This window comes from Talpa occidentalis, unplaced genomic scaffold, assembly GCF_014898055.3.
Source record: "Talpa occidentalis isolate TD23 unplaced genomic scaffold, MPIMG_talOcc4v2.1 talOcc4.13, whole genome shotgun sequence".
NCBI lineage: Eukaryota > Metazoa > Chordata > Mammalia > Eulipotyphla > Talpidae > Talpa > Talpa occidentalis.
In genome coordinates this window covers 78,942,331-78,957,657 of record NW_023601322.1, presented here as the reverse complement: position 1 = coordinate 78,957,657, position 15,327 = coordinate 78,942,331, and the positions used below count along the sequence as shown (strand labels likewise).

Sequence of the window (15,327 nt, the reverse complement as noted above, 5' to 3'; positions counted from 1 at the left end):
AAAGGTAACTAAGATGTTCCAAAAGTTGACCATAGTTTGCAAAAATAAGTAAAAATGTGTAGAAAGCAATTAAACTATTCTTTGCAGACAATGTACTTGAAGTCTTGGTAATTCCTGAAATACATAGTCACTATAGTTGGATGTAAGGATCTAAGTGTGAAAAGAGGAAAATGAAAATGGTCATTGGTTGGCTGGTGTTTTGTTGTTTTTTTTTTTCCTAAAAAATATAAAAATAAAATTAGATATGTGGCAATCCTTAATAAGCTTCAAGTGGCCTTATTTTTTAATCTCAGATTTTTTTCATGAAATTGACATAAATGAAATTTTTTCTGCCAAGAATAGCTCCTATGTCTCCTTTATTGCTTTCATTATCCAAGAACAGGTCTTGATTAACATCTCTTGGACCAAACTAATGATACATAGCAGTAAAAACAGAGATAAATGTTGATGTGCAGGGAAAAATGAAAAATACCTAGGGACCCCAAGGCCCCAGAGAAAACGGGAGATAAAAGTAAAAATCCAGAGAATTTTAATTGAAAATTATATTTTCTATAGAGCAGGGGTCAAAAGCAAGTTAAAAAGTTGCTAAATATGATAGTATCAAAGTAATTTGTTAGGAAAACCTGAACATTAGGCCCCCATAGTGGTTGTGTTAAGGAAACCAGATTCTGTGAATGGATCTAATAAGAAAAACATTTTAAAGAGTTAACTGGATATTGTCCTTGAGGTTATTTGTGAATGATTTTAAACACAATACATTGTAAAACATTCAGAAATTTAAGGCCATAAATACATAAAAGTACTGCTAATTTTTCTAGGAAAAACTAATGGTTTTTTGAAGAACCTTAGTTTATGACACTACAATGTTTTGCCCCTTCTCCCTACCTCTCTGGTACATTTTCCTCAATAGTTATTTCCTTAATATTTGGAAACCACACAAAATTATAGCTTGTATTGTATCCTGTTATATAAATACCTAATATTATATGATGTTTATAGATACCTAATGTTACATAGATGCTTTAATTTTAAGGTTCTTTAAAGTTTTATCTTTATTAAATTATTCTCTAAATCTTTCTGGCTCTCCAAGTCTAGTTCTATCAAAGTATTGCCAGAAATGTCAGTTAATACTACCAGATAACCAGTATATCTGTAATTCTTCATGTTCAGCCTAACTTCACTATTTAATGGTTACTAGGATTGACCCAAATAACCCTACATCTCTGTCACAGCAATTTAAAGTGCTCATTCTCACTTGTAACCTTTATTCAAATGAGTTTTCATAATCTAAAATATTCTATAATAAAAAATCTTAGATAAAATGAATTTGATCTGGATTTGACTGCACTCAATATGTCTAAGTAATAGGTGGTGAAACAAATGGGACACAACCATGTGTAATATATAAAGGCAGACAATATGAAGAGATTATTTGTGAATAAATCAGTACATTTTTCAGTATATGGCAAATTTGTGATGTCTGCAAGCATCCTTAATTTTTTATTAATCCTCAGTACATAGTATTCCTTGCAAAAATAATTTCAAGGGATACATGCATTTCTTTGTTCATTGCAACACTTCACAATAGCCAAATTATGAAAACAACCTAAGTGCCCAACAACAGATGAGTGGATTAAGATGTATATATACGTGATGGAATACTACTGAGCTATAAGAATGATAAACTCCTGCCATTTGCAGCAACATGGATGAAACTGGAGGGAATTATACTAAGTGGAATAAGTTAGGAGAAAGACAAATATTGATGGTTTCACCCATATGTGAAATATAGAGAAAGAAAACAAAGAGTCAGACAAAACAAAATCCTAGAACTATGTAGAATTAAGGCCACCAGAAGGGAAGGAGGAGGGTGGAGAGCAAAAGGGAGAAGGGGTTCAAAGGACTATGGTGGAGAATATGGGTGTCTGGGTGGTGGCACTCATCTGAAGCGGTGCAAGTCTACACCTCTGAATACACAGAGTTGTAAACCAATGTTGCCTCAATTAATAAAAAAAAAGAATGTTTTACTCAAAAAAGGGCATTAAAATATTGAAAATGACTCTAAAGCCTGTACTTAATCAACTGCTACTATAACTACTATGGATTGCTATGACTAGTTGTATTGTTACATCAGAGGCATCAGTGTCATCATAAATAGATTAGTGAGTTAGTGAAGTTCTAGGCAAGAATTCTGCTATTACTGCCAGTCATGGCTCCAGAGAAAGATATTTGTCCTACCTTACCAAGAATTGCCAGCAATTGTCCTGAAGAAAGTTCAAATAAGCCTGTTAATAAGTAAGGACACAGGGTTTTAGGTTTGGGATTTGTTTGCAATATGGGACTACTCAAACGAGGACAATAATTTGGGTCTTTCCTTGGTATGAATATAGAGGACTTATCTTCAGAGGAATCAGTGTGTTTGCTGGGAAAGTAAGACTGACCTGAGCATAGAACATGTACTAAATCCAGAAGCTAAATTAGTTAACTGTTTTCTGTGACAGGTTGGAGATTCCTTTATGCAATAGATAAGCCCGAGAGGCAAATCATAGTGTGCCCATTTCTCACTTAAAATCAGTTTAAAATGGTGGACCTCCCTGGTGGCCTAGCGGTTCAGTCTCAGTATTATTACCCCAACTGCCTGAGTTCGATCCCCTGTGAGGGAGCTAATCCACATATGGTCGTAGCATACCTCTCCTGTCTCGCCCACCGCTCCCCACAGCAGTGTATTTCAGTCAGTCTGCCTGTTCTGTTCCTCACTCTGTCTCTGGTGAATCCTCTCATGCCCTGCACCTCTGGCCTGTAACCCAGTTATTGTATGCATAAGTAAATCTTAAAAAAAAAAATCAGGTTAAAATAAACATCCTGGGTAAATTGTAAATGACAGCATTCAGTCAGAAGTAGAGATACCCAGTTTATGGTATTGGTGTTTTTGGTGATTCTATAGTATTTTATTTATCTGTTTATTTTATTCAGGTAACATTGGTTTACATTGTTGTTTGTATTTTAGATGTATAGGATCCCCCTCCCACCCCTGTTAGGTACTGTTACCATAGCATCCACAGTCCAGCAACATAGTCACTGCACTACTTCCCCATTTTCTTCTCACCTCTCCCCTTCCCCGTACTTGAGTATTTGACGGATTGATCATATATTAAAAGAGACTCAAACAAGGTACAGTTCTCTATCCTGCAGCTGTGATGAGATAAATATCATGAACCCAACTGCCTCCTTTCCCTAGAAATGACGCTAAAACAATTGTATTTAACTCACAAAATATCCTTTCTCCTTGCTTTTCTAATTTTCAGGTATACTGATGTTCATTTGCCACGGTTTTCACTTAGGCAAGGGATGATCCCAAGACATTATGTTATGCCTTGGAAAATAAACATGAAATTCAGGAATGTAAATCTGAAGGTATTTTGTTTAAATATTCATAATAAAAGCCTATGCCACTTACTGTTTCTATGGATAGACATACATAACTGTACAAAAGCTACTTTATTTAACTTTGAGAGCTAATTAACATGCCTATATTTAAAGTGCACAATGTGATGTCTTAATATACATTAAGCATGACAGAATGATTTCCAAGATTAAGATAATTAACACATCTATCACTTCACATGGTTAACTCTTTCCTGTGTATGTGATGAGAATGCTTAAGTTCTACTCAGCAACTTTCAAGTACACAACACAGTAGTAACTACAGTCACTATGCTGTAGTTAGATTCTCAGAATTTACTATTCTTATAACTAAAAGTTTGTACCCTTTAACCTGTATCTACACATTTCTCCTCCTCCATCACCTTAGTATTCTCTGACCCCAAATAACTATTTTGATGTACTTTCTCATAAACATGGATGCAAAAGTTGAATAGCATTATCTATTCAAATAACCCAATCACAAACTTAAAATAAATATACTGAACAATTTCAGAATTGTATCTTTTTCTCCACACAGCCACAGGTATTAAGAAACTCATCAGAAGTAGGTACCATTAATAGAAAATTGTAGTACATAGTATGTATTTCTTTAAAGTTGCATATATTCAGAGTCACAAAAAAGGTTAGGCTAGATAAGACTCATTTTACATTTAGTACTCCGGTCAGTAGTTTACATTTCCCAAATTCACACCACGCATTTACTTATGAAAATATAAGATGTTTAGGGCCTCCCTGGTGGTGCTGCGGTTAAAGACAGCACTATCAACCTGTCCCAGTCACTGCAGCACAAGTTAGATTCTCAGCCAGGGAGCTGACCCACATAGCGCAGCAGACCTCTCCTGTCTCACCCGCTGCTCACCTCAGCAGTGTATTCCAGTACATCTGCCTATTCTGCTCCCACTACTCTGGTGCATCCTCTTACCAACTCCCACCCGCACCTCTGGCTTATACCCTAGTTCTTTTTTTTTTTTTTAATAGAGGCATGTTTTATTTATTTGTTTGTTTGTTTGTTTGTTTTGTTTTGTTTATACATGCACTGGGTACAGTCAGAAGCGCGGGAGGGTGAGAGAATTCACCAGAGCCAGAGCGGGGAGCAGAGCAGGCAGAAGGACCGAAGTACACTGCTGAGGGGAGCAGCGGGCGGCAGGAGAGGTCTGCGCGCCATGTGGGACCCTCCTCCGGTGGCCGGGGAGCAGCCGGGGATCGAACCGGCGCCGCAGAGGCCGTGGGCAGCTTCGCAACCCAGCGCTCAACCGCTGCGCCACTGGGGAGGCCCTATACCCTAGTTCTTGTATGCACAAATAAATAAATCTTTTTAAAAAAAAGAAAGAAAATGTAAGATGTTGAAGGGAGAATAGAATGTATTACAATACACAGATTATAAGAGGAGATTTCAAGCTAGGATTACTAGCAAGAAATGTTTGTATAACTAACTTGCACATTCATTTATTCTTGACCCTAATCTTTGTAGCTAAAATTCAGCACAATTTTTTCATGGTTTTTGCACTTCAGTTGACAATTTTTCTAATATTTCTTTTTAATCGAAGTAACATTAGTTTACAACACTATTTAAATTCCAAGAATACATTTTCTCTATATAACCCCATTTAGGAAAACTCAGTCTCATGGAGATAGTTTGTAAAGCTCATAGAAGTAGTAAAACTAATGTTCAGCGATCTGACTCTGTTTTATGGTCTGCAGTCCACACTGCTCTTTCCAGTGGCTGAAAAACACCAAGGACAAGAGCATTGTTGTTTTTTTTTTTTATTTGTTTTATTTATTTATACAAGCACTGGGTACAGTCAGAAGCGCGGGAGGGTGAGAGAATTCACCAGAGCCAGAGCGGGGAGCAGAACAGGCAGAAGGACCGAAGTACACTGCTGAGGGGAGCAGCGGGCGGCAGGAGAGGTCTGTGCGCCATGTGGGACCCTCCTCCGGTGGCCGGGGAGCAGCCGGGGATCGAACCGGCGCTGCAGAGGCAGCGGGCAGCTTCGCAACCCAGCGTTCAACCACTGCGCCACCGGGGAGGCCCAAGAGCATTGTTTTCAAAGAAAAGGGATGTTGCCATGTCCTTAGACTTTTCTTAGACAGTTAGAAAAAATACTGGGCAATGTCCCTCTTAATCTAACAAGAAAGTGATGTTTGATATTACAAATAGATGTTTTTTTCTTAGCACGCAGATGCTTGTGGGATCTATGCTGGCACATTAGAAGACACACTCTTTCTGGATCACAGCGAAAGACTTTGCCACGGGGAAAATCGTAAATTGGTCTTGAAGAAAGGCCTTCCAGATATAAAAATTGCAGACATGCCTCTGCATTCACCTCTCTCTAAATATCAAAGCACTGTGATTTCCCATGCCTTTAGGAGGCGACTAGTGTGATAAGAAATAAAGTGATAATGTGCATCAGTCTTTCTGTCTGTCTGCTGGTCTGTCTCTCTCAAAAATGTTTAAGTACGTTGTATGTTAAGTACATTTGTATTTTATCAACAGTTTCCATCTTTTTATTTATTTATTTATTTTTAAAAATTTTTTAAAGATTTATTTATTTATTTACACAAGCACTGAGTACAGTGAGAAGTGCGGGAGGGTGAGAGAATTCACCAGAGTTAGAGTGGAGAGCAGAGCAGGCAGACTGATAAAGTACACTGCTAAGGGGAGCAGCGGGTGGCAGGAGAGGTCTGCGCGCCATGTGGGACCCTCACCCAGTGGCCGGGGATCGAACCAGCATTGCAGAGGCTGCGGGCAGCTTCGCAACCCAGCACTCAATCACTGCGCCACCAAGGAGGCCCAGTTTCCATCTTTTTAAAGGCTGTACATCAACTGCATAATTTATACATTATAAAAACCTTACAAAGGAAAAAGACTGAGCATATCTGACATAAGTGAGGCAAGGAAATCTGTCTCACTGAAATTAATTCTACTCTAAGTACTTATGAAAAAGCAGATTGACCTAGTCCCACCATCTGACCTTATCACACTCGGCTACATTTTTCCTCTGTTCTCCTTTATTTTTCATCCCCTCCATACTTTAGTGTTAGATTTGGACCAAAAAGAAATAGTTGGTAGTTGCAGGAGGTGGAATTATTTTTCTGCCTTTCTGATTCTCCAACACCCTCTTTTCTGCCCCACCCCACCAACACACAGCCCCCAAAGACTTTGGGCACTGAAAATAATGAGTATGGTAATTAGAAGTGTTTGACAGACATTTCCACAATACCTCATACAATTTCAGTTGAGATGTACTTTCTATATTCTAGTACATCACAAGTATCAATTTCTTTAACCAAAGAATTGAGTCACATAACTTAAAACATAAAAATAATCATACGCAAATTGGCACACTACTATGGAAGACAGTATAGTTGTTTCTTAAACAATTAAAAATGGAACTACCTTATGATCTAGCAATTCCATTTCTAAAGACTAATATCTTAGTCTTAATATCCACTTCTAAGTTAATAGCCACAAGAATTGGAATCAGGGCCTCCCCGGTGGCACAGCGGTTGAGCGCTGGGTTGCGAAGCTGCCCACAGCCTCTGCAGCGCCGGTTCGATTCCCGGCTGCTCCCCGGCTACCAGAGGAGGGTCCCACATGGCGCGCAGACCTCTCCTGCCGCCCGCTGCTCCCCTCAGCAGTGTACTTCGGTCCTTCTGCCTGCTCTGCTCCCCGCTCTGGCTCTGGTGAATTCTCTCACCCTTCCACACTTCTGACTGTACCCAGTGCTTGTAAAATCAATCAATCAATAAATCTTAAAAAAAAAAAAAAAGAATTGGAATCAGGGGCCTCCCTCTTGGCGCAAGGGGTTAAGCATAGCACTGTGGAGCCGTCCATGGCCTCTGCACCAGTTCGATCTGCAATTTTTATATCCACATGGTGCAGTAGACCTCTCCTGTCTCGCCTGCTGCTCCCCTCAGCAGTATACCAGTATATTTCAGTAGCTCTGCTTGTTCTGCTCCCCACTCTGTGTCTGGTGAATCCTCTCATACACACACCACCACCCCGTACCTCAGGCCTTGCACCCCAGCTCTTGGATGCATAAATAAATAAATCTTAAAAAAAAAAAAAAGAAATAACTATCTCTAACTGCAAAATGGGGTGGAAGATAGGAAACTTTTATAGCATAAATACTAAGGTACAAGTAAGTAAGCAGAGTTCAGAGTTGGTTAGGCATATGGGGATTAGTTGAAAGGATATACTGTATTTCTGGGCAAACAGCATTTACAGGGACATAAAAGTTATCTAAGTTTGGTTTCCTGACAAAGCACCCTAGAAAAGAGTAGTTCCATCTTGGGCCTGTACATTTATTTCAACAATTTGTGTGCCATCTATTATTTGAAATAAGGGCCTCCCTGGTGGCGCAGTGGGTTGAGCGTAGCACTGTGAAGCTGTCCACAGCCTTTGGGCACCGGTTCGATTCCCGGCGGGCCAGCGAGATTCCCACATCGTGCAGCAGACCTCTCCTGTCTCGCCTGCTGCTTTCCTTAGCAGTGTATTTCATTCAGTCTGCCTGTACTGCTCCCCGTTCTGTCTCTGGTGAATCCTCTCACCCTCCAGCACCTCTGGCCTGTACCCCAGCTCTTGTACGAAAATAAATAAATCTATAAAAAAAAATAAAATATTGAAGTCACCAACTACTATAGTTTATCTACTTTTCCTTTCACTTCAGTCAGGTTTTGTTTCATTTATCTTGGTACTCTGTTTCAAATACATAGATGTAATTGCTACATCTTCCAGATGAATCAACCGTTTTACCTTTATGTTACTGGCAAAGGTTGTAAAAACTGTCATTGGCTTAAAATTTCTCTCACTGGGCATGGGCCTAGCCACCAGCTTCCACAAATGCATATAAAAGGAACTTTGATGCAGCAAAACATTTTATTTTAACCAACAGGGGAGAGGGAGAGGGAAAAGGTCCAGTTACCAACTGATAGAGCTGCAGTTAGAGGAACTTGGTGGAGAGGGAGCAAAGGTCAATGGTCAGGGAAGGATGGGGGCTGCTGCATATCTGGCCAAAAGGTGGCTGTCTTCTACAGCAGCGCCAATGAAAATGAGAAAGCCCAAATGCCGCTCTCCTTTTTAAAGGCTCACAAAGATGGCTGCTCAGCTCCACTCATTTCCTAGCAGCAATCTTGCTGAGGATGTCAGCAGTAGAGTTCAGACCAGGGCATTGCCCAGGCATAAACCATCTGGTTTGGGCAGTGATGGGTATCAGGAGGGCAGAGTTTGATCCCTTATCTGCATGGGGATACTTCAACAGTTATAAACTGTCTCCCTTTTTCTTCAGTAACATTTTTTTTTATAAGATTTTATTTTTATTTATTTTATACAAGAACCAGGGTACAGGCCAGATGCATGGGAGGGTGAGAGGATTCATCAGAGACAGAGCGGGGAACAAAACAGAAGCTGTGACCCAAATACACTGCTGAGGGGAGCAGCAGGCGTGACAGGAGAGTTCTATCATGCCATGTAGGACTCTCACTGGCCAGCTGTAATCAAACTGGCGCTGTAGAGGCTGCAAGCATTTTTTGTTTTAGTCCATTTTGGCTTGCATTAGCATAGCCACTCCATCTTACTCCATATAGCATGATATATCTTTTCCCATCTTATTTTCAATCAATTGGTACATTTAAATCTCAAGTTTATCTTCTATAGAGAGCATATCATTGAACCTTGATGATCTCTGCCTTTACATTGAATTGTTTCATCCATTCATATTTAATGATGTCAATATAGTTGGGTGTATCTGTCATAATTACTACTGATTTTTCTTCACATTTCCTACATTTTTCTTCTACCAGTTTAAAGATAATGGATATTTTGAAGGCTTTATCTGTTAAAACATGTTGCTTACTTATTTTCCTGGTCATGCTTCTCTCTCTTTTTTTTTTAAGATTATTTATTTATACAAGCACTGGGTACAGTCAGAAGCACGGGAGGGTGAGAGAATTCACCAGAGCCAGAACGGGGAACAGAACAGGCTGATTGACAAAATATACTGTTGAGGGCAGCAGTAGGTGAGGCAGGAGAGGTCTGTGCACCATGTGGGACCCTCGCAGGTGGCTGGGGATCGAACTGGCACTGCAGAGGCTGCGGGCAGCTTCGCAGCCCAGCGCTCAACCGCTGCGCCATCAGTGGAGGCCCATGGTTCTCTTTCTTTGTGTGTTTTACAATTTTTTATTGGAAACTGGCTATTTTAGAAAATATATTGTTGCAATTGTGGCTATGATCCAGCCTTCCACCCACTAAGGCACGTTACCATATATTTATTTATTTGTTTTGACTGGCTGGATTACTTTAGTGAAATCAAATCACTCCTTTCTGCTTCTCCCCACTTCCCAGCTGGTAAATCCTTTGGTGATATTCCTCAGAGCCTGAGCCTTGGGTTTTATCCACAGCCACCCTCAGACTATAGTACTTTTGGCAGGGCTCTTTGTTGTTTTGTTTTGTTTTGTTTTTAAAGATTTATCTATCTATGCATACAAGAGCTGGGGCACAGACCAGAGGTGCGGTGGGGTGAGAGGATTCACAGAGACAGAGTGGGGAACAGAACAGGCAGATGGACCGAAGCGCACTGCTGAGGGGAGCAGCGGGAGAGCCAGGAGAGGTCTGCTGCACCATGTGGGTTGCTCCCTGGCTGGCCAGGATAGAACTCATGCTGCCGTGGCGTGGATTGCCTCATAGGCTGCGTCTCAACCCTTGCGCCACCAGGGAGGCCCCTTGGCAGGGCTCTTAGACCATCTCTTTCCATGACCACATCAAGCTGTTAAACTCTACTAGTTGTGGACTGATTTACTCTATTTTCTTCAACAAGGGCCTGGGAAACAAATTTCTCTAAAAAAAAACAAAAATAAGGAATCTGATCAAATTTTGGATATTAGAATGTGTAGTTCTCAAAGTCAGTGTGATCTGTTTTGACTCCAGGAAGATTCCTCCTGGCTGTTTATTTCTGGTTCTCTCAGGTAAACTGTAGTTTAGGCTGCATCTCCAGTTACCAATCTCCCAAAAATGCTTTTTACCACAACCTTCCTTTTTTTTGAAGGTATACTTAGGCTTGAACTTTGCCACACACAGTTGCAAATGAAGTCAATTCCTTTGAGAAAAATTTAGATGCTATCTGCTTTATGGCCTGCTCTGAACTATGGTTCTGGAACTATGAGCAAGGATAATGGCGCACTTCTTTCTAAGTGACATGCCCCACTCTAGGAGCTATGTGCTCAGTGGAGGAAGACAGAAATCTCAGATCTTCTCAGCTTGCTTCTCCCAGGATGAAATCATCACTTTATGATCTGGGTAAGGCTAATTGAGTCCCAGTATTCTGAGTGTGGCTCTGTGCCCTGGGTGCAGCTTCCATCCAGTGAGGGAGTAGAAGAAGGGAGCCCCCACCTCTTAGCTATATTTGCCTGGAACTTCATTTCAGAAAGTGGAAGCTGGGGACAAGATGAGAAAAGTTAATGAACTACCTACCTGAAATAGGGGCATGGGGAGAGGAACCCTTTGGTTGTTATTTTTTTTTTAATTGTATAATTTTATTTTTTTATTTTATATATTTTTACAACATTTTTCATTTTTGCACAATGTATGCATTTTCATCTTGGTTATATTCCCCATACAATTCCCACCCCCCTTATTTTGACCCTAATCCTTCCTCCCCTCCCTCCCACCCCAGTAGTGTGTTTCTGGTTTATAGCTGCTTGTTGATTTTGATTTTTACTTTATTATAATTAGTCTTTTTCCCAGTCCCTTATTTAGGTTTTCTAAATTTCTGCTATGAGTTAAGACCATCCAGTATCTTTCTTTTTCTTTCTGGCTCATTTCACTGAGCATGATCCCTTCCAGCTCCATCCATGTTGCTGCAAATTGCACGAGTCTATCTTTTTTGATTGCTGAGTAATATTCCATTATGTATATATACCACATCTTCTTGATCCAGTCATCTATTTTTGGGCATTTGGGTTGTTTCCATAGCTTAGCTATTGTAAATAGTGCTGCTATAAACATAGGGGTGCAGGTGCCCTTTTGAATTAATGTTTCTGTGTCACTTGGAGTGGAATTGCTGGACCATATGGAAGCTCCATCTTTAGCAGGTTAAGGAATCTCCACATAGTTTTCCATAGTGGTTGGTCCAGTTTGCACTCCCACCAGCAGTGCAGGAGAGTTCCTTTCTCTCCACATCCTCGCCAACATTTGTTGCTGCTAGTTTTTTTAATATGTGCCATTCTCACTGGTGTAATGGTATCTCATTGTAGTTTTGATTTGCATTTCCCTAATTACAAATGATGCTGAACATTTTTTCATATGCTTGTTGGCCATTTGCATTTCCTCTTTGAAGAAGTTCCTTTTTAGCTCTTCTGCCCATTTTTTGACTGGATTATTTACTTTGTTATTGTTGAGTCTCTTCAGCTCTTTGTAGATTTTTGTGATCAGTCCTTTATCATTAGTGTTGTGTGCAAAAATTTTCTCCCAGTCGGTCGGGTGTCTCTTTGTTTTGGTTACTGTCTCTTTTGTTGTACAGAAGCTCTTTAATTTGATGTAGTCCCAGCTGTTTATCTTTGCCTTCGCTATGACTGCTTTGGGTGATGAGTCTTTAAAGAAGTTGCTGAGGTGTATGTCATGTAGTGTTTCACCTATATTTCCTTCTATATATTTTATGGCTTCAGGGCTTACGTTTAGTTCTCTAATCCATTTTGAGTTGGTTTTTGTGCATGGTGTGAGGTAATAGGTAAGCTTCGTTCTTTTGCATGTAGCAACGCAGTTTTCCCAGCACCATTTATTGAACAAAGTTTCTTTGCTCCATTGCATATTCTTTGCTTTGTCAAAGATTAGTTGACCGTAAATCTGTAGGTTTATTTCTGGATTTTTTCATTTGAGGAACCCTTTGTTTTTAGCTGCACTAGTCTGGTGTAGATTTTCTACTGTGACAAGCTGGGAGGGGGTCAGGAAAGAATGGTTCCTGGTTCAAATACCTCAGTGTTCACTAAGCTTCTATAATCTCCTAATGCTACCTTACCTCTAAAATAGACCTGAGCCAATTAACCCACTTCTCAAGAATAAGTGAGAGAGGTTAGGGAGGAAGGGAAAGACACCCATACCTAGTATAGGAATCTGCACATACACATATATCATAGGCTACATGCAAACACTTATGTGATTAAAATCTGTTTTCTTTGACCTAAAACTCTTGTTTTGAAGTGAGATTCCTGTATCAATGATGCCTGAAAAACTGTTGAATATTGATGCCATCAGAAAAACAATGTTTTTCACAGGCCTAGGAAAACAGGGTGTACCCGGGTCAAGATGACCAAGGAGGCGACAACAACCTCTGGGGACATGATGAAGACAAGTGCACCAGCCATGATGGGCTGCTGTGATGGGAGGCCCACTTATGTAACTGTCTTTGTTTAGTTCACCAGAAAAATGCTAGCTTGAGATGAGATGTTAGAGCAGGCTTTTAGGGTAAAATACCCCTGTTCTCTCAGATTGCCAGCTTTCTGACAATAAAGTGTATGTTATAGATTCAATTCCTGTCTCTGTTCAATTGGCTTCTAACAGTGACAGGCAGCCCAACCTCAGCATTTTCCAGCTATCTAAGCACTCATAGGACTCTGTTCTTGTTAAGTGTGTCTCCATTACTTTCTCTTCCACTGAAAATAATTACAAATTAGACTGCAATGAGTTAATTTTGAACAAGGTATTCAAGTTAAGATTCTAGATACTGGGCCTCCCTGGTGGTGCAAAGGGTTAAGACACAGCCTATGAAGCTGTCCGCAGTCTCTGAGACAGGAGTTGTTTGATCTCTGGCTGGCCAGGGAGGGGGCCCACATGGTGGCAGACCTCTCCTGACTTGCCCACTGCTCCCCTCAGCAGTGCATTTCAGTCAATCTGCCTATTCTGTTCCCGACTCTGTCTCTGATGAATCCTGTCAACCCCCTCCCCCGCACCTCTGGCCTGTACCCCCAGTTCTTGTATGCATATATAAATAAATCTTTAAAAAAAAAAAGATTCTAGATATTTACTTGGGTTTATACCACAAACCTAGGAATTCAAATCTGATGCAACACCTGGAGGCCAATCCATTTCACAGGATTGAGGAATAGGAATGCTGCAGGACATTGGCAACATTGTGATTTATAGTATAAATATATCTTGCCAGTGAGATGACAAAAATACATTTCCCACATATGCTGGATTTTCTATGGCTCCTGGCTCACAATGCTCAAAACTCAGAATTTCCTATGTTGAGAGTGATAAAGGTATCTTTTGTTATGTGAATGAAGTGACTTTTGGAAGCACCTAAGGATGGGGGCTGGTTGCCAGAAGATCCCACCGTGTCATTAGTTGGTTAGAATTTTAATCCCATTCCCAGACCTCTGGGGGTGGAAGGGCTGAAGCCTGAGTCATTCACAATAACCAATGATAATCAAACATGCCCATTATGAAGTATCCATAAATATCCAAAGAAGGGGGTTTAGAGAGTCACCAGGCTGGGAGAGGAAGCACTGAGAGACATTTGTCTATGTAAAACTGATTCTTCGTGTTTTAGGTTTACATAGAGTATAAAATTATTATGGGAGCAATATTCCAATATGGTAAGTTTAAGCCTTTACATTAAATTAGAATAGCTATTACCAGGTTTGTGAGTGGGAAGGTGGGGGTGGAGGAGGGCGGGAAACAAGAAATAAAGCTAAGGTAATCACATTAAGAAAAAAAAGAAAGGATTATTTTCTTTGTTTTTGTTGAGTCTCATCAGCTCTTTGTAGATTTTTGTGCTCAGTCCTTTATCATTAGTGTTGTGTGCAAAACTTTTCTCCCAGTTGGTGGGGTTTCTCTTTGTTTTGGTTATTGTCTCCTTTGCTGTGCAGAAGCTCTTTAATGCCCCAAAATAGATGACTGGATCAAGAAGATGTGGTCCATATACACCATGGAATATTACTCAGCAATCAAAACAGATAAACACATGCAATTTGCAGCAACATGGATGGAGCTGGAAGGGATCATGCTCAGCGAAATAAGCCAGAAAGAAAAAGAAAAATACCGGATGGTCTCACTCATAGCAGGAATCTAGAAAACTTAAATAAGGGACCAGGAAAATGAATAACTATAAGAAAGTGAAAATCAAAATCAACAAACAACTATGAACCAGAGACACACTATGGCGGGGGGGGGGCGGGGAAAGGAGGGTTTGGGGTAAAAATAAGGGGGTTGCAATTGTATGGGGAATATAAAAATAAAATTTGAAAAATTTGTAAAAAAATAAAGAAAAGGATATAGGTAAAAAAATAACAGTAATAACAAATACTCTATGTTAAAAAAAAAAGAAAAAGAAGAAAGGATGGGGCCTCTCTGGTGGCTCAAGGGGTTAAGACGCAACCCATGAAGCTGTCTGCAGCAACTGCAGCACAAGTTCAATCCCTGGCCAGGGAGATACCCACAAGGCACAGCAGACATCTCCTGTCTTGCCCACTGCTCCCCTGAGCAGTGTATTTCGGTCAATCTGCCTGTTCTGTTCCCTACTCTGGTGAATCCTCTCACCCCCTCCATACCTCTGGCCTGTACCCCAGCTCTTGTATGCATAAATAATAAATAAATCTTAAAAAAAAAAAGAAGAAGAAAAAGAAGGAATCCTTTTGCTACTAAGAACACATACACTCTTCCCTGCATTCTGCTTGTCAAAGTTCCAAATCCAATGCAAATGTCAACTCTTCTATGACACGTATTCCATATTCTACTTTCTCCTTAACAGTTCATTTTTTTCCCCCAAGTTGATTCTCTGCCTAATACTTCTGCTTCTTGACCAGAAGAGGTCTCTGTTGCATTGCTCAATAAAAAAGTTTTTTTTTTTTTGTAAAATGTTTTGTTTGTTTTTTTTTTAATATGGGAAA

The 15,327-nt window shown here is 40.2% G+C and overlaps 2 protein-coding genes across 3 annotated transcripts in view; one reads left to right on the top strand and one right to left on the bottom strand.

Annotated features, from left to right (window-relative positions):
- ALDH7A1 (aldehyde dehydrogenase 7 family member A1) overlaps nt 1-15,327 on the bottom strand; it is an 84,310-nt gene that overhangs the window by 58,042 nt on the left and 10,941 nt on the right. The gene's annotated exons all lie outside the window — the stretch shown is intronic.
- TEX43 (testis expressed 43) lies at nt 2,155-5,856 on the top strand. Of its 2 annotated transcripts, XM_037509434.2 has the most exons (3): nt 2,155-2,295; nt 3,306-3,414; nt 5,618-5,856. In XM_037509434.2, exons 1-3 carry the CDS (start codon nt 2,210-2,212, stop codon nt 5,825-5,827), a joined length of 405 nt encoding a protein of 134 aa, XP_037365331.1. In that variant the 5' UTR covers nt 2,155-2,209; the 3' UTR covers nt 5,828-5,856. The 2 variants fall into 2 exon arrangements, 1 of the variants encoding a protein (XP_037365331.1); XR_005124739.2 differs by lacking the exon at nt 3,306-3,414 and having other exon boundaries at nt 2,255-2,295; nt 5,618-5,657.

Coding starts and splice junctions, on each gene's coding strand:
- TEX43 (XM_037509434.2), top strand. CDS start 2,210: ATGGCTCCAGAGAAAGATATTTGTCCTACCTTACCAAGAATTGCCAGC. Junction 2,296..3,305: donor TCAAATAAGCCTGTTAATAA/GTAAGGACACAG, acceptor TCTAATTTTCAG/GTATACTGATGTTCATTTGC. Junction 3,415..5,617: donor TCAGGAATGTAAATCTGAAG/GTATTTTGTTTA, acceptor TTTTTTTCTTAG/CACGCAGATGCTTGTGGGAT.